At 49.3% G+C, this 18,277-nt stretch overlaps 1 protein-coding gene across 1 annotated transcript in view; it reads right to left on the bottom strand.

Moving 5' to 3' along the window:
- DNER (delta/notch like EGF repeat containing) overlaps positions 1-16,904 on the bottom strand; it is a 197,450-nt gene extending 180,546 nt beyond the window's left edge. Inside the window, exon 1 of the mRNA XM_029069128.2 lies at positions 16,565-16,904. Coding sequence (XP_028924961.1) covers positions 16,565-16,855 — 291 coding nt within the window. The 5' untranslated portion in view covers positions 16,856-16,904. The remainder of the gene's footprint in view (positions 1-16,564) is intronic.
- Positions 16,905-18,277: the final 1,373 nt, after the last annotated feature.

Here is an 18,277-nt window from a genome sequence, read left to right as displayed (position 1 = left end):
TACTAAGTGGTTGGGAGAGTACAGTATAACAGAGTTGGTAGATATGTTCCCTGCCCACAAGGAGCTTGCAGTCTAAGTCTTACATTTCCACTTATGGGAACAATGTTCTCTTTCCCCAATTAATTCTCACTAATCTTAATAAATCCTTACCCTGCAGTAAGCATTATGCTGCATACACATGAGAAGCAGTGTGGCTTAGTGGAAAGAGCCCAGGCCTGGGAGTCAGAGGCCCTGGGTTCTAGTCCCAGCTCCACCACTTTGCTGTGAGACCTCAGGCAAGACACTTAATTTATCTCTGCCTCAGTTACCTCATCTGTAAAATGGGGATTAAGACTGTGAGCCCCCTGTGGCACAAGAACTGTGTCCAACCTGAATATCTTGTATCTATCTCAGCGCTTTGTACAGGGACTCAACATAATAAGCGCTTTACAAATATCATAAAAAAATACAGGATAATTACATTGGACACAGTTCCTGACAAGCCCCGGGATCTTTTCATTACCCCAGATGCCTCACTCTACTTGTTTGCCAAACAGAGAAGGGAAACTTTCCTTTTTAAACTCGTAGGATCACTCCTGGAATCCTTTGGAAAGATGTGGGTTTCAGTGGGGACAGGCCCAGTCCTCTGGTAGAGTGACTGCAGTTCTGCAACATCACTTCTAAGTACCTTCTGAGCTTTCAGGAGGAGGCAATCAGTCCTGGTGATGTATTTACCTCTAGTTTATCAGTTCGGTCTCAAACATCTGTTCAGTGCAGATGACAGCACCTCCCTCCCCATCTCTCAAGGCCGCAACCTTGGCAGTGTCCTCAATTCCTCTCTTTCAACCCACATTAGTCAGTCAACAAATCCTGTCTGTTCTTTCTTCAAACACCTCCAGAATCTGCCCCTTCCTCTCTATCCAAACTGCCCCCCCACTTTTCATGTCTCCACTTGACTACAGCATTAGCTTCCCTACAGACTTTCCTGCTTTTTGTCGCTCCCCTCTGCAGTCCAGCCTTGAAGATGTGGCAAATCTTTTCCCAGTGGTATTTGTTAAGTGCTTACTAGGTGCCAAACTCTGTACAAAACACTGGGGTAGAGTCCCAATTTTACATGGGGCTCACAGTCTAAGTAGGAGGGAGAACAGTCATTGACTCCTCATTTTACATATGAGGTAACTGAGGCACAGAAAAGCTAAGTCACTACCCAAGGTCACACAACAGGTAAGTGGCAGATCCAGGATTAGAACCCAGGTCCTCTGACTCCCTGGCCTGCGCTCTTTCCACTAGGTTATGCTGCTTCTATTTTTCCACTCTTAATTTTCCCATAGTTGCCCATTCCTCTCGACAACAAGCAGAGCCTCTTTGCCAATGGCTTTAGGGCACTCAATCAGAGTGAGAAAAGTGTGGCCTAATGGAAAGAGCAAAGCCTGTAAATCAGAGGCCCAGGGTTCTAATCCCGGCTCTGCCACCTGTCTGTTTTATGTGACCTTAGGCAAGTCATTTAACTTCTCTGGACCTCAGTTACCTCATCTGTAAAATAATAATCGTGGTATTTGTCAAGCGCTTACTATATGCCAAGCACTGTTCAAAACACTGGGGTAGATACAAGGTAATCAAATTGAACACAGTCCCAATTTCACACTGGGGCTCACCGTCTTAATCCCCATTTTACAGATGAGGTAACTGAGGCACAGAGAAGTTAAGTCTCTTGCCCAAGGTCACACAGCAGACAAGTGGCAGAGCCAGGGTTAAAACCCAATCCTCTGACTCCCAAGCCCGTGCTCTTAAAATGAGGATTAAAACTGTGAGCCACTTGTGGGACATGGACTGTGTCCAACCTGATTAGTTTGTATCTATCCGAGCGCGTTAGTATAGTGCCTGGCACTTAGGAGGCACTTAATAAATACCAATTAAAAAAACACATAAGCTTTCTTCTCCCCCCACTACTTACCCTCATTTCTCCCCCACTACATCTCAGCTCACACATTTCACTCCTCTCAAACCAACGTACTTACTAAGCCTCATTCTCATCTCTCCCAATGCCGACCTCTTGCTCACACCCTGACTCCTGTCTGGGGTATCCTCCCTCTTCACAACTGGCAGAGCACTGCTCTTCCATCTTCAAAATCCTTCTGAAATCACATCACCTCAGGAGGCCTCCCTTATTGATTTCTCATCTCCCCACCCTATTTTCCTCACTACTGCCACTTGAGCGTTTGCCTCAACTAAACATTTGGGAACTTAACCCTTCCTTCCTTCACCAGCAGTGCTTGTAGGTATGTTTTTAAAACTGTTGCTCTCCTCACCTATAATCTGTTTTAGTGTCTGTCTTTCCCACTAGATTGTAAGTTCCTCAAGGGCAGCGACTGTGTCCACTAACTCTGTTGTACTCTCCCCAGCCCTTAATACAGGGCTCTGTACAGAGTAAGAGCTCACTAAATATTATTGGTTGACATCCTTTGTGGTCACTACCACATGAACTTGTCTGCTGTGAAAAGCAATTTGGGTGTAGGAATCTCCCTCGCATCTTCCTCAGCAAAGAATGAACTAGAGAATTCATTGAGCCACTCAGCTATCTCCTTTTCATCCCTGAGGACACTCTTTACTCCATAATCATCATGGGACCCTACAGATTCCCTAGCTAGCTTCTGGCTTTTGATGCATTTGGGGAATCTTTTATTAGCTTTGTCCTCCCTTGGACTCTTCAAACAGTTTTGACCCACCTAATTTCCTGCTTGTGCCTGACCTGTCATTCTTAATGGACTTTCATGTTCCTCTCAGTCAGATGACCTTTCCACCTTTTAATAGGCCTTTATCCTCGCTCTGATGACCTCTTTCAATAAACCACTTGTTCTTTTCACTACCCCGTTCAGCTTCTTCCTCACTGAGGGGGCGCATCTTTCCCGTTTCCTTTTCTAAAATGTAATATTCTTGTACTTTTGGGTTTTATTTTTTTTGGCTTTCTCAGAATGTTAAATTTAAATGACCTACAGCCATTATGGCAGAATGGCTCTTCTACCTACCTCTCCTACACCAGGGCCTGTTCAATAATGATTAATAGTAGTCTATCCATCTCAAACATCCTGAGCTGTCTCATCTTAGCTTCCCTAGTGCTCCCACCCTCTCTTCCTTGTGACTTTTTCCTTCCTTTCCCCACCTTTCTTTCTCCTCTTTCCCCCCTGGCCCTGATGCTCCACCCCTTTGATGTTCTGGCCCCTCAGTGGCCAGCTCCCAGCTCACCTCCACACATCAACATGAAGAATTGGCATCCCACCTCCTACAACTTCAATTTATAACCTCTCACGGTTTATAACCAACATTTGTCTCTTGGTCTCCCCAGCTGGATTCTAATTTCCTGGAAGACTATGATTATAAATCTTGCTTCTGTTGTACTCTCCCAAGTTTGGTGTCTTGTAGTCATTAAATGCTCAGAAAATACCATGGGTGATAACGAAGACACTTCCTACTACCCTTTCCTAGGTCACTGGCTCCTCTCCCACCACCAATGGCCTATCTACACATCTTGTGAGGCATTTCCACCCTGGCACCACTCTTGCACTCAGTAGGCAAGTCAATATGCCGGTTGTCCACCCAGATATCTGCACATAGTAAGCGCTCAATAAATACTATTGAATGAATGAATATCTTAAACCCAGATAACTCATGATCCAATCCCCAGCTACCACCACTTGTTTCTGCTTCCCTTGAGCCACTATTCAGAAAATGGGCAAAGTCCTTGGTACAACTACATTACACCCCTTGAAAATATGGTTGTATCATGGACTACATTTGTCCATTGACTTAGAAGCAATTCCAAACATCAGATTATGAGAAGTAATGTGACCAAGTGGATAGAGCACAGGCCTGGGAGTCAGAAGGACATGTGTTCTAATCTCGGCTCTGTCACTCGTCTGTCGTGTAACATTAGGTAAGTCATTTCACTTCTCTGTGCCTCAGTTACTTCATCGGTAAAATGGGGGTTAAAACTGTGAGCCCTATGTGGAACAACGACTTTGTCCAACCCGATTAGCTTGAATTTACCCCATTGTTTAGTACAGGGCCTGCCATATAGTAAGTGCTTAACAAATACCATTAAAAAAAAATACCCCACAATATAAAAGCCATGGGGGATACATCCTATACTGCCTGCTGACTGCCCCTGATGATATCTAGTCATGTCTCCCCACTCCTCAAGAACCCCCAGGAGTTATCCATTCACCTCTGAATTAAACAGAAACTCCTTATTGTTGGCTTTAAAGTACCTAATCACCTTATCCCCTGCTATTTTTCCTCACTGATTTCCTACTACAACCCGGGTCACACACTTCACTCCTCTAAGGCCGATCTACTCACTGTACCTCTATCATATCTCATCACCAACCCTTGCCCACATTCTGCCTCTGGCCTAGAACTCCCTCCCTTTCATATATGGTGGCTCTCCCCACCTTCAAAGGCTTACATACTCACATCTTCTCCAAGAGGCCTTCCCTGATTAAGTCCTCATTTCCTCTACTCCCTCTCCTTTGTGTATCACCCTTGCACTTGAATTTATACCCTTTATTCACATCGCCCTCAGCCCCTTAGTACTTACGTATATATCTGTAACAATGTCTCCCCTTTTCTAGACTGTAAGCTCCTTGTGGGAGGGGAACATGTCTACCAACTCTATTATACTGTACTCTCCCACAACGCTTAAGTACAGTGCTCTGCACACAGTAAGCTCTCAATAAGTATAATTGATTGAATCACATCTATGCCCAACACTTCCCCAACACTTCTTCCTCACCTTGCCCCCAACTTCATTCTCCCCTATTTCCAGAGACCTTTCTCAACCCCTTCACCCTGTGTTCCCTTTCTACTATACTGTCCCTGTGTGATACATTATTTGGATTCTTTCTTTCACCTTTCTCACCCTAGAAGCCACAGTGCTACCATCACTGCTCCCTTGTTCCTCACAATGCATCTTCCCAGTCACTGGTTAACAGGCCCACTTCCTGACCCTGCCCAGAGCCAGGGGATGGAGACCTCTAGTGGGATAGGGGCAGGATGTTGGAGATGAGGTGTCATTCCGTGGAAAAGGAGTTGACAGCTATAACTCAATCAATTGCATTTATTGAGGGCTTATTGCCTGCAGAACACTGTACTAAGCACTTGGGAGAGTACAAAATAATGGAGTTGGAAGACACGTTCCCTGCCCACACCCCTATTTACAGTCAGAAAACAGCTTCCTCTCTTGGGGTTCACTGTGGTTCCTTATCTCCCAGTTTTACCTATAATAATGGACAATATGTTGGGTGTGGGACTTGTGTACACTGGGATAAATCAGTAAGTAGTGGGGTACGATTCCCTGGGGTTGCACGCATTTACTGAGGGGTGGGCAAAAACCCAGGATATACCTGTAGTTCCTCAGTATGAGAAGTCATTTGGATTTCTAGCCCACTGGTTACCCTCCTCTCTGACTCAATGGCTTCCTTTCTTCCTTCTTAGCAACCTGAGAGTTTGTTCAATCAATCGAAGGTATTACTGAGTGCTTTCAGTGTGCAAAGCACTGTACTGAGTGCTTGGGATACTGCGATGGAGTAGTGAGATATCAATCAATGAAATTATTGAGTGCTTACTGTGTGCATGATCCTTGCCCTTAAGTTTACAACCGAGGAGACAGACATTTAAATAAATTACAGGGAGGGAGGAAGCAACAAAATACAAGCTAGTTGTGGGCAGGGAATATGTCTGCTATATTGTCGTATTGTACTCTCCCAAGCATTTGGTACAGTGCTTTGCACACCCTAAGAGCTCAATAAATACGACTGATTGATGTACCTAAGTGCTGAGGGAGTGGAGGTGGGATGGGTATCAAAGTGTTTAGTTGCACATCTGAGGTCGAAGGGAGGGAGAATAGGATGGGAATCAATCGTATTTACTGAGAATTTATTAAGTAGAGAGCACTGTAATAATAATGTTGGTATTTGTTAAGCGCTTACTATGTGCTGAGCACTGTTCTAAGCGCTGGGGTAGATACAGGGTGATCAGGTTGTCCCACGTGAGGCTCACAGTTAATCCCCATTTTACAGATGAGGTAACTGAGGCACAGAGAAGTTAAGTGACTTGCCCACAGTCACACAGCCGACAAGCGGCAGAGCTGGGATTTGAACTCATGACCTCTGAATCCCAAGCCCGTGCTCTTTCCACTAAGCCATGCTGCTTCTCTATATGTACTAAATGTATGTATGTATGTAAATACTAAAATATGTACTCTCTGTACTAAATGCTCAGCAGAGTACAATACAACAGAATTAGCTGACACATTCCCTGCCCAAAACAAGGCAGGACGATTAGAGGGAAGACGAGAGGTTATAACATTAGGGAAGGCTTCTTCAAGAAGATATGTATGTTTTTAATAGGAATTTAAAAATGGGGAGGGGGTGGTCTGTTGGATATGAAAGGGAAGTTCCTGGCAAAAGGGAGGGAGTGAGCAAGAGGTCAACAGTGAGAGAGACGAGAATAAGTCACTGTGAGTAGGTTGCTGTAAAAGAAGCAAAACGTGAAGGCTGGGTGATAGTGGGAAAGCAGTGAGGTGAGATAGGATGGGGTGAGTTGACCGAGTGCCTTGAAGCTGATGGCGAGTAACTGCTGTTTGATGTGGAGATGGATGGGCAACCATTGGAGGTTTTTGACGAGTGGGGAGAATTTTGGAGGAGTGGGGAGACATGCTCAGAAAGATTGTGTGTGCATATGTACAGAAAGAAAGATTTGCCCTGTTTACTGGTTTTGATGTTTGTTTCCCCCTCTCTAGACTGTGAGCCCACTGTGGGCAGCGATTGTCTCTCTTTGTTGCTGAATTGTACTTTCCGAGAACTTAGTACAGTGCTCTGCACTCAGTAAGCACTCAATAAATATGAATAAATGATTTTAATTATTTTTTAGAAAAATGATCCGGGCAGCTGAGTGACGTATGGACTGGAGAGGGGAGAGGCTGGAAGCAGGGATGTCAGCAAGAAGGCTGATGCAGTAGCTGAGGATTGTCATTTGTGGGGTGGGCGGGGAACAGAGAGGAATGCTCTGTAATGGACCACAGATTTTAAACTCCTTGAGGCAGTACTGGGGCAATATGAATTAGTAGACAGATCAAAGGACTGGGATTTAAGGGGCCTGGGCTCTAATCCCAGCCCTGTCACTTCCTGACTGTGTGACCTAGGGCATGTCTTTTAAATTCTCTATGTGTCAGTTTCCTCATCTGTAAAATGGGGACTAAATACCTCTTTTCTCACTCTCCCTTAGGCCGAGAGCTCCCTCAAGAACTGTGTTTGATGTGATTATATTGTATTACTCCAGGAAGGCCCTTTCTAGAATCTTCCTTTCTAGTAAGGGCTTAATAAATATTATTGTTTACCCTTCTTGTGCGTTCTCAAATCCATAGAATATTCTGCACACAGTAGACAATAAATACTGACAAATCGATGAAAACCTCATCAATGAACTTCTCTGTTTCCCTCAGCTCCTCCATTTCAGCTACCCGTACCTGCAGAAGGTATTGCTCCAGTTTGTTTCAAGTCTCCAAAGGGCAGGAGCACTTATCAGTCAATCATATTTATCACTCTATCGTGCTTATTGAGTACCTACAGCATGCAGAGCACTGTACTATGTGCTTGGGCGAGTACAAAACAACAGGGTTGGCAGACATGTTCCTTGCCCACAACGAGCTTATAGTCTATCACTAGACACACACATAGGAAGCCCAACCCAGACCCACGTACTCCTGCATTTTGCGCCCTGTGAATAACCCCCATTCTGCGGCTGGGCTCTCATTTATCTGGTTTGGCCCTTAGTCAGTCTAAATTTGAGCCCAACAAATTCCCACAAGATTCCATCCCTACTCGGCTGGCATATTCTCCAGAAAAAAACAGTGAGTCACGCTGCCGGGGCAGGGGAAATCATCCAAGTGCCTCGTCTGATGGGTGGGAAATCTTCGGCCCCGAAACTTCCCTGCTCCAGGGGGGTAAGGAGGCACAGGGTCAAGCATTCACTCTTCTCCTGGCCCCTGTGAAAGCTGCCCCCCCCCTTCTGCCCATCCCCATGCCACGTGGAAGGTTCAGGCCACGAGAAGCCTCGTCCACCCAGAGCATGCTATAACTTACAAATGGATTTCTGTCAAATATTCAAAGTAAATTGAGAAAAATATTACTTCTTAAAAATATACGGTATTAATTCTATGAAAAAGTAAAAAATTGAATTGACTGAAAGAGATGGAAAACTTAGAATTGATTAGAAAATTATCTCTTTGAGAAATAGGAAATGGGTTTCCCAAAGTTATTGGAATGAGATTCTCTTAGGAATGATATTTTCTTTATTGCTTTTGAAAAATCCCAATCCAATTATGAGTGAATACTTCAAAATGCATAAACTTGTCCATTTATCTCAAGAAGTGCTCTACAAAATATTAGCAACTAAGCGAATTCTAATGGATTTTCCTGCTTTCAAAGCATTCCACTGCCTTGCAGAGGGGCAAATCATACCAAATGTGAATGAATACTGTTGTTCACTCAAAGAAACACCAGTGCTGATTTGACTAGTGATGTATTGATCTACAAAGAAAAATGCACTCTGTAGCAACTTTTTTTAAAAAACGAAAGAAATTAAAAGTACCATTGCTTCACCAATATTTAAAAATATAATTCCTCAGATTACCATTCCAACCACTTTTAGCTGACAGTTTCAAACCAAAATTGAAATCTTCCTGAAGCAAAGCCAAGTAAGCATGTTAATATAGAACATTTTTAGTCTTTATCAGGGAGGAGTTTGGATTGAACTTTCTGGGTAAAATTAAGTTGTATAAATAGCAGCTGCCGAGACCTTGTTTTCTAGGATAGAAATGAACACATTTTCATTATCTTCTCAAAGAACCTGGGTTCTAATCCCTGCTCCGCCACTTGTCTGCTGAGTGACCTTGGGCAAGTTACCTCGTTTCTCTGGGCCTCAGTTATCTCATCTGTAAAAAGGGGATTAAGAGTGTGAGCCCCATGTGGGACATGGATTGGGTCCAGCCTGATTAGCCCTTACCTATACCAGCGCTTAGTATAGTGCCTGGCACATAACGGCACTCAACGAATACCCTTTAAAAGAAAGTGCATAAGCCCTCCTGGAATCTGATGAAAAATAAACAAAAGCATCTGAATGTTCTAACATTTGGCCAAAGAAATGTTTCATTAAATAAGATAAATGTTCCAAATGAGAGAAAACAAATTGAAGTTACTCAACACTCTGAGGGATGAACCAGTAAAGCCTGTATGCCACTCAGTAGAAAAGCTACCACAGCACGTCTCCTTGAGAACAAAACATTAAGCCTAATAATATTTAACGGCAGAAAAGAACTGTCGATTCATTTTTCTAAATCCCTAAAATTAAAATATGGTAAATGCGTATGCTACATCTGTTTTCTTTGTATTTGTACTGTACCAGGGTATACATATTGGCAGCCAGCATTCTTATCTGGGCAAATAGTAGTTGTAGAGCAGCAGCAGCAGCATTTGAGTGCTTGATTATTTGTTTTTTTTCATTCAATAGTATTTATTGAACACTTACTATGTGCAGAGCACTGTACGAAGTGCTTTATTATTTATTTATATATATATATATATATTTTTTTTTTTAAGGACCAGCACAGGGCACTGGGCCCTTGAAAAGTAGAGAATCAAGAAGTAACCCATTCCCTGCCCACAAGGAGCTTACCTCCTAAGAGAAGAGGGCAGTGAAAAAATATTTACAACTAGAGTGGACAAAATAAAACTGGGCCAGCATATGTAGGTGAGTGCTAAGGAGGGCTGAGAAATTAATCGGGGAAGACTTGTTGGGGGATCAGGAGAGGTGTGAATGTTGGGGACGGACAGCCGTAGTCTGTAGGATGTGGGGAGAGAGGGATTTCTGAACCAGGGGTCTTACTGGAGCCCATCCAGTGTCCTTCCTGGAAAAGTCTCTGATTCCCTCTCGATTCTACTCGATTCTTCCTTTCAATAGAACCCATCCTTTAAGCAACTGTGATTTTCAAAAATAGGGAATAGCTCTTACCAGTTCTGATGCTCATGAATCAAAAAAAATTCCCAAATGTTTAAAGGTGATTGGTGTGGAAAGGTAAAGGTGTGGAATTTTAGGAGCAGTTTCAACAGCACAAGACTGATGCTTACACCGATCAATTTCTTTACCATGACACAAACTGTTGTTACCTGTGTTTGTTGGTTTTCTGGTTCCATTTTGCTCTTTAATGCATTTGTTCTTTCAGTGCCGTGGAGGGAAATGGTTTTAACGGTGTCGATATGAGAGACCTAAATCCCGGGTGATATTTTGTTATGGCTCCCCAAATTTTTTTTAATTGAAATAATCAAGAATTAATTTTGCATACTTATAAGAGCGTGGTTAGCTCAACAAGGTGTCATTAATAAATCTCAAGGCAAGTTTCAATTTCATCAGACTCCCTCTTTTTTAATTACATGGAATCTCCCCGACATTTACCACTTTGGTCATGCTGCTTCCCCCCAAAATACATCTATGCAAGGATCTAAAGATGGTATATAGTCTACTAATATCTCCTAAACCTTTCCTTTAGTAAAGTTCAAAATATGAGGATTCATTTAAAAATAAGCCCCAATCTATGTACTAACTAAAGAACCAATCATCTTTACAGTCTTCTAGATTATAATCTCTTTGTGGGCAGGGATTGGGTCTACCAACTCTGTTGCATTCTCCTAAGAGTTTAGTACAAGTGCTCTGCACCCAGTAAGCATGCAATCAACGATATTTATTGAGCGCTTACTATGTGCAGAGCACATGGTTCAGTGTAAAGAGCACGGGCTTTGGAGTCAGAGGTCATGAGTTCGAATCCCAGCTCTGCCACTTGTCAGCTGTGTGACTGTGGGCAAGTCACTTAACTTCTCTGTACCTCAGTGACCTCATCTGTAAAATGGGGATGAAGACTGTGAGCCTCACGTGGGACAACCTGATTAACCTGTATCTACCCCAGAACTTAGAACAGTGCTCTGCACCTAGTAAGCGCTTAACAAATAACATTATTATTATTATTATTATTATTACTGTACTAAGCACTTGAGAAAGTACACCACAGCAGAATTAGGAGATACATGCCCTGCCCATAATGAGTTTAGAATCACAGAGTATAAATACCATTGATTGATTGCTAGATTAATGCTTCCCAGTATCTTAAAATCGTTACTCTTAAACATTAGTCTCTAGTTGAGCAAAACAAATGCTATTTTTACTTAAACAAACCCGCTAAAAATACTTGCAAAGAAATGACCTGAATTTAAAAGGGATTTAAGATACATCCCTTGCTTATTTCTCAAGCAAATGCATATGTATTTCCCACCTAGTGTCTCTTCCATTGCCAACATATTCCGCTAGACTAACTCCCACGTTGTATATGTTGCGATATAGCACTTTATAGGTTTTAAGGAATCATTTCACTTTCCATCCTGGAGTTCAGACACAAAAGCCTGAACAGCAATTTCTTGCCTCTGGAGTAGGAAGCAATCTAAATCACACAGCATCCAAGGGCACTCCAACCTAGGGAGCAGCTCAAATCAGCCTAAAGGTATTTCACCCGTTCTACTTTATCTGTTTTTACAAAATCTGGCAGCTAATTTGAGCATTTGAGTCTCCCCCAAAAGGAGGGTTTTACGCTGAACTCGCTCCTTACTGCAATGATTGTAACAGATGTTCAGTGTTCCCTAAGTGAAGCCCCACGTGGTATTCACATTTTACATTTGGGGGGGGAGGGTGGGAAAAAAAAGATCCCTGCAGCTGTTATCACCTGACAGGAGAAACAAGGAGACAAAACTGAAGTGCCAGATTCCTGCTGACACATTGCTCTAAAACGATGCATTCAGATGAAAACTGTAACTGAAGGTCAGATAACCTGAACCTACTTCCCTCCATTTAAAAAAACCAACTATATTTAGACAAAAAGTTATTTTCCAACTGATAAGCAGAGAATTTTCCACTCAATTCATGTGACACCGCCTTTCACCCTGCATAAGGGACTTGAAGATGTTGTACTTGGTTCTTTTAAACACGGAACTAGAAATAATATTTATGAAGTGCTTCCTGGGTGCAGAGCACTGTACTAAGCGCTGGGAAAGAATATAGGGGTGGAAATTGGACACGGTCTCTATCCCTGGCAGGGCTCTCACAGTGTTAAAACGTTCGCTTTTTAATAAGGATAAATTCATCATGCTCCTAGGGGAGGAGGGAGGATGAATCCTTTCTGAAGGACGGAGCCTTAGCTAATAATAATAATAATGTTGGTATTTGTTAAGCGCTTACTATGTGCCGAGCACTGTTCTAAGCGCTGGGATAGACATAGGGGAATCAGGTGGTCCCACGTGGGGCTCACAATTTTCATCCCCATTTTACAGATGAGGGAACTGAGGCACAGAGAAGTTAAGTGACTTGCCCACAGTCACACAGCTGACAAGTGGCAGAGCTGGGATTCGAACTCATGACCCCTGACTCCAAAGCCCGTGCTCTTTCCACTGAGCCACGCTTAGCTCCCACTTTCATGTCTGCAGCACACTTCGATTCGAATCTAACACGAGCCGTATCTGGGTTTCCTGGGTGCTGTCCGTTTGACCTCGAAAAATACAAAATAAAGCGTTCCCTCTGCGTCCTCCCGGCTGAAATCCCCTGACTGCGCGTCTCCTTCGACCGTAGCCCTGGAATAGCCAGGCCATTCATTCAACCAGCGCTTAGAGCAGTGCTTGGCCCATAGTAATATTGATGGTATTTGTTAGGCAGCGTGGCGCAGTGGAAAGAGCATGGGCTTGGGAGTCAGAGGTCATGGGTTCTAATCCCGGCTCCGCCACTTGTCAGCTGTGTGACTTTGGGCAAGTCTCTTCACTTCTCTGTGCCTCAGTTACGCTCATCTGTCAAATGAGTATTAAGACTGTGAGCCCACGTGGAACAACCTGATCACCTTGTTTCCCTCCCCCTGCCAGCGTTTAGAACAATGCTTTGCACATAGTAAGTGCTTAACAAATACCAACATTATTATTAAGCACTTCCTAAGAGCCAAGCACTGTTCTAAGCGCTAGTAAGTGTATAACAAATACCTTCATCATCATTCATTCAATCGCCCCACTCCCTCCCTCTGCTCTACCCCTTTCCCCTCCCCACAGCACTTGTGTATATTTGTATATATTATTTATTACTCTATTTTATTAATGATGTGTATATATCTATGATTCTATTGATCCATCTTGATGGTATTGATGCCTACTACTTGTTTTGTTGTCTGTCCCCCTTTTAGACTGTGAGCCCGTCATTGGGTAGAAAGGGTCTCTATCTGTTGCCGAATTGTACGCTCCAGTGCAGTGCTCTGCACACTGGAAGCGCTCAGTATTCATTCAGTCGTATTTATTGAGCGCTTCCTGTGTACAGAGCACTGTACTAAGCGCTTGGAAAAGCACAATACAGCGATCAAGAGGGACAATCCCTGCCCACAACGAGCTGACAATCTAGAGGCCAGAGAAGGCCGCGGGCGGGTCTTTTTCCCCTCGGGCACCGGTGCCCCCGAAGGGGAGGGAGACCGATAAACCCGGAGCCAGCAGGAGACCCCACTCACCCACCCATCTCCACCCCTCCTCTATCCCTTGGGCTAACCCTGGGCTTCCCCCCCCCCACCCCCACCCCGAGACCCCGAGCCAAGGACCGGTGGCCCGATGGCTTCGCATTTCCAGGCGCCTCTGGAGACCCCCGCCAAGACCCCCGCAATTTTTTTTATGGCATTTGTTAAGCGCTGACTATGTGCAAAGCACTGTTCTAAGCCCTGGGGACGATCCAAGGTGATCAGGTTGTCCCACGTGGGGCTCACAGTCTTCATCCCCATTTTCCAGGTGAGGGAACTGAGGCCCAGAGAAGTGACTTGATTTGATCCCATGACCTCTGACTCCCAAGCTCGGCCTTTGTCCACTGAGCCACCCTGGAGGGCCATCGGTTTATCCAATCGTATTTATTATTATTATTATGAATGATGATGGTATTTGCTAAGCGCTTACTATGTGCCAAGCACCGTTCTAAGCGCTGGGGGAGGTAGAAGATAGTCGGGTTGTCCCACGTGGGGCTCAGGGTCTTCAGCCCCATTTGACGGAGGAGGGAACTGAGGCCCAGAGAAGTCAAGTGGCCTGCTCAAGGTCACCCAGCAGAGCAGTGGCGGAGGTGGGATTAGAACCCATGACCTTCTGCCTCCCAGGCCCGTTTAGGCGGCCGCGCCCCGCGCCGAGCCCCGCCCCGGAGCCGTTGGGACGAGCCGAAGACACCCCCCGCGCCCGACGGAAGGCCGCGGACCCCCGGACCACGGCTCCATTGACCCCCCCCCCAGGCCCACGGACCCCCAGATCTATGAACCCATTGGCCCCCGGGCCCCCAGATCTATCAATCCACTGATCCCCAGGCCCCCGGACCCCCAGATCTATGAACCCATTGACCCCCAGGTCCCCGGACCCCCAGACCCTCAGATCTATGAACCCATTGACCCCCAGGCCCACGGACCCACGGACCCCCGACCCCCAGGCCCTCGGACCCCCAGATCTATGGACCCACTGACCCACAGATCCCGGACCTCCAAGGACCCAGACCCCCAGATCTATGGACCCACTGAGCCCCAGGCCTATGGACACACTGACCTCCAGGCCCACAGATCCTGGACCCCCGGGCCTATGGACCCATTGACCCCCAGGCCCCCGGACCCACTGACCCCCAGGCCCCCGGACCCACTGACCCCCAGGCCCCCGGACCCCCAGATCTATGAACCCATTGACCCCCGGACCCCCGGATCCACGGACCCCCTGACCCCTAGGCCCCCGGACCCACCGACCCGAGGACCCCCAGATCTATAGACCCATTGACCTCCAGATCCCGGACCCCCAGGCACCCAGACCTCCAGATCTATGGACCCACTGACCCCCAGGCCCCCGGGCCTACGGATCCATTGACCCCCAGGCTCCCGGATCCCCAGGCCCATGGACCCATTGACTTCCAGGACCCCGGCCCCCCAGGCGCCCGGACCCATTGACCTCCAGGTCCACGGACCCCCGAGCCCCCAGACCCCCAGGCCTACGGACCCATTGACCTCCAAGTCCCGGACCCCCAGGCCCCCAGACCCCTTGACCCCCAGACCCGCGGCCCCAAGGGCAAGGGCTTGTCCGGGAGGCCCGCAAGAGGGAGGGGGAGGCCCAGCGGCCGCCCCGCCGCGCCCCGAGATGATGACCCAGCGCTTAGAACAGCGTTCGGCACATAGTAAGCGCTTCACCAATACCATTATTATTTCTTCTTCTTCTTAGTATTATTATTGTGAGCCGAAGGCCCAAGGACCGTGCCCCGCCCCCCAACCCAAATGACCACCCAGCGCTTAGAACAGTGTCTGGCACATGTAAGCCCATAACCGATACCATTACTATTTCTTCTTCTTCTTAGTATTAGTATTGTGAGCCGAGGGCCTAAGGACCGTCCCGACCGTTGCCCCCGCCACCCCCTCCCCGCCCCGAGATGATGATCCAGCGCTTAGAACAGTGTTTGGCAAATACTAAGCGCTTCACCAAGACTATTAATATTTCTTCTTCTTCTTAGTATTAGTACTATGAGCCGAGGGCCCAAGGACCGCCCCGACCGTGCTCCCCGCCCCTCCACCCCCCGAGATGATGGCCCAGCGCTCAGCACAGTGTCAGGCACATAGTGAGCGCTGAACCGATACCGTTACTCTTTCTTCTTCTTATTCATTCAATAGTATTTTCTTATTTTATTCATTCTTATCTTATTCATTCAATTCACTCTTCGTGCTATCGTTGTGAGCCGAGGGCCCAAGGACCGTCCCGACCGTGCCCCCCGCCCCCAACCCAGAGGATGACCCAACGCTTAGCACAGTGTCTGGCACATAGTAAGCGCTGAATCGATCCCGTTACTCTTTCTTCTTCTTATTCATTCAATAGTATTTTTTTTGTCTTATTCATTCTTATCTTATTCATTCAATTCATTCTTCGTGCTATCGTTGTGAGCCGAGGGCCCAAGGACCGTCCCGGCCGTGCCCCCTCCCCAACCCCAGAGGATGACCCAGCGCTCAGCACAGTGTCAGGCACATAGTAAGCGCTTCACCAATACCATTTAATATTTCTTCTTCTTCTTCTTAGTATTACGAGCCGAGGGCCCAAGGACCAACCCGACCGCGCCCCCTCCCCAACCCAGAGGATGACCCAGCGCTCAGCACAGTGTCTGGCACATAGTAAGCGCTGAACCGATACCGTTACTCTTTCTTCTTCTTATTCATTCAATAGTATGTTCTTATTTTATTCATTCTTATCTTATTCATTCAATTCACTCTCAGTATTATCGTTGTGAACCGAGGGCCCAAGGACCGTCCCGACCGTGCCCCCCGCCCCCAACCCAGAGGACGACCCAGCGCTCAGCACAGCGTCAGGCACATAGTAAGCGCCGAATCGATACCGTTCCTCTTTCTTCTTCTTCTTCGTATTAGGGTCGTGAGACGAGGGCCCCAAGCGCTCGTCCCGGGCCCCGGCGCTTGTACCTGGCAGGTGTTGCCGGTGAGTCCGGGCGGGCAGGCGCAGGCGTAGCGGGGTTGGGCGGCGGGGTGGGGTTGGGGGGAGCAGGAGCCCCCGTTCCGGCAGGGCCGCGCCGCGCAGGGGTCCCTCGGGGCGGCGGAGGGGTCGGGGTCCGGGTCCGGGTCGGGGTCGCGGTCGGGCTCGGGGCCGAGCAGCAGAGCCAGCAGCGGCGGCGGCGGCAGGAGCAGGACCAGCAGGGGCGGCAGCAGGAGGAGGAGGCCGCGGCGGGGGCGGCTGCGGCTGCAGCTGCGGGGCATGGCGGCCGCACAGGGACCGGGACCGGGACAGGGACCGGGACCGGGACCGGGACAGGGACCGGGACCGGGACAGGGACCGGGACCGGGACAGGGACCGGGACCGGGACAGGGACCGGGACCGGGACAGGGACCGGGACCGGGACAGGGACCGGGCGGCGGCGGCAGCGGCGGCGGCGGCTCGGGCTGCAGCCGCTCGGGCTTCTCCGGAGCCTCCGATCCGACGTTCCCCCGGCAACGACGGAGGGGCGGGGCCTGGGGGATGCAGCCGCGTGATGGACGGGGCCCGGAGAGTGGGCGGGGCCGGGGAGGTGGGCGGGGCCTGGCGGGGGCGGGGCCTATGGGAGGCGCAGCCGGCGGGATGGACGGGGCCCGGGGTGGGCGGGGCCTGTGGGGGCGGGGCCTATGGGAGGCGCAGCCGGCGTGATGGACGGGGCCCGAGTGGGCGGGGCCTGTGGGGGCGGGGCCTATGGGAGGCTCAGCCGGCGTGATGGACGGGACCCGGGTGGACGGGGCCGGGGAGATGGGCGGGGCCTGGTGGGGGCGGGGCCTGAAAGATGGGCGGGGCCTGGAGGGGGCGGGGTCTGGAGGGGCGGGCCTATGGGAGGCGCAGCCGGCGGGATGGACGGGGCCCGGGTGGGCGGGGCCTGTAGGGGGCGGGGCCTATGGGAGGCTCAGCCGGCGTGATGGACGGGGCCCGGGTGGACGGGGCCGGGGAGATGGGCGGGGCCTGGAGGGGGCGGGGCCTGAAAGATGGGCGGGGCCTGGAGGGGGCGGGGTCTGGAGGGGCGGGCCTATGGGAGGTGCAGCCGGCGTGATGGACGGGGCCCGGGGTGGGCGGGCCTGTGGGGGCGGGGCCTATGGGAGGCGCAGCCGGCGGGATGGACGGGGCCCGGGTGGGCGGGGCCTGTAGGGGGCGGGGCCTATGGGAGGCTCAGCCGGCGTGATGGACGGGGCCCGGGTGGACGGGGCCGGGGAGATGGGCGGGGCCTGGAGGGGGCGGGGCCTGAAAGGTGGGCGGGGCCTGGAGGGGGCGGGGTCTGGAGGGGCGGGCCTATGGGAGGTGCAGCCGGCGTGATGGACGGGGCCCGGGGTGGGCGGGGCCTGTGGGGGCGGGGCCTATGGGAGGCGCAGCCGTGTGGTGAACGGGGCCCGGGTGGGCGGGGCCTGGGGGGCGGGACCTGGGGGAGGTGCAGCCGGCGTGATGGACGGGGCCCGGGTGGGCGGAGCCGTGTGATGGACGGGGCCCGCCTATGGGTGGGCGGGGCCGGGGGAGATGGGCGGGGCCTGTGGGAGGTGGGGTCCGTGTGATGGGCGGGGCCTGAGTGATGGGCGGGGCCTGGGTGGGGTGTGTGAGTGTGTGTGTGTGTGTGTGTGTGTCTCTGGGTATCTGCGAGGCTAAATGTGTGTGTGTGTCTGGATATC

Source organism: Ornithorhynchus anatinus, chromosome 1 (genome assembly GCF_004115215.2).
Source record: "Ornithorhynchus anatinus isolate Pmale09 chromosome 1, mOrnAna1.pri.v4, whole genome shotgun sequence".
NCBI classification, from domain to species: Eukaryota; Metazoa; Chordata; class Mammalia; order Monotremata; family Ornithorhynchidae; genus Ornithorhynchus; species Ornithorhynchus anatinus.
Note: the sequence above shows the minus strand (reverse complement) of the source record. Positions and strands in the feature narration are given on the sequence as shown.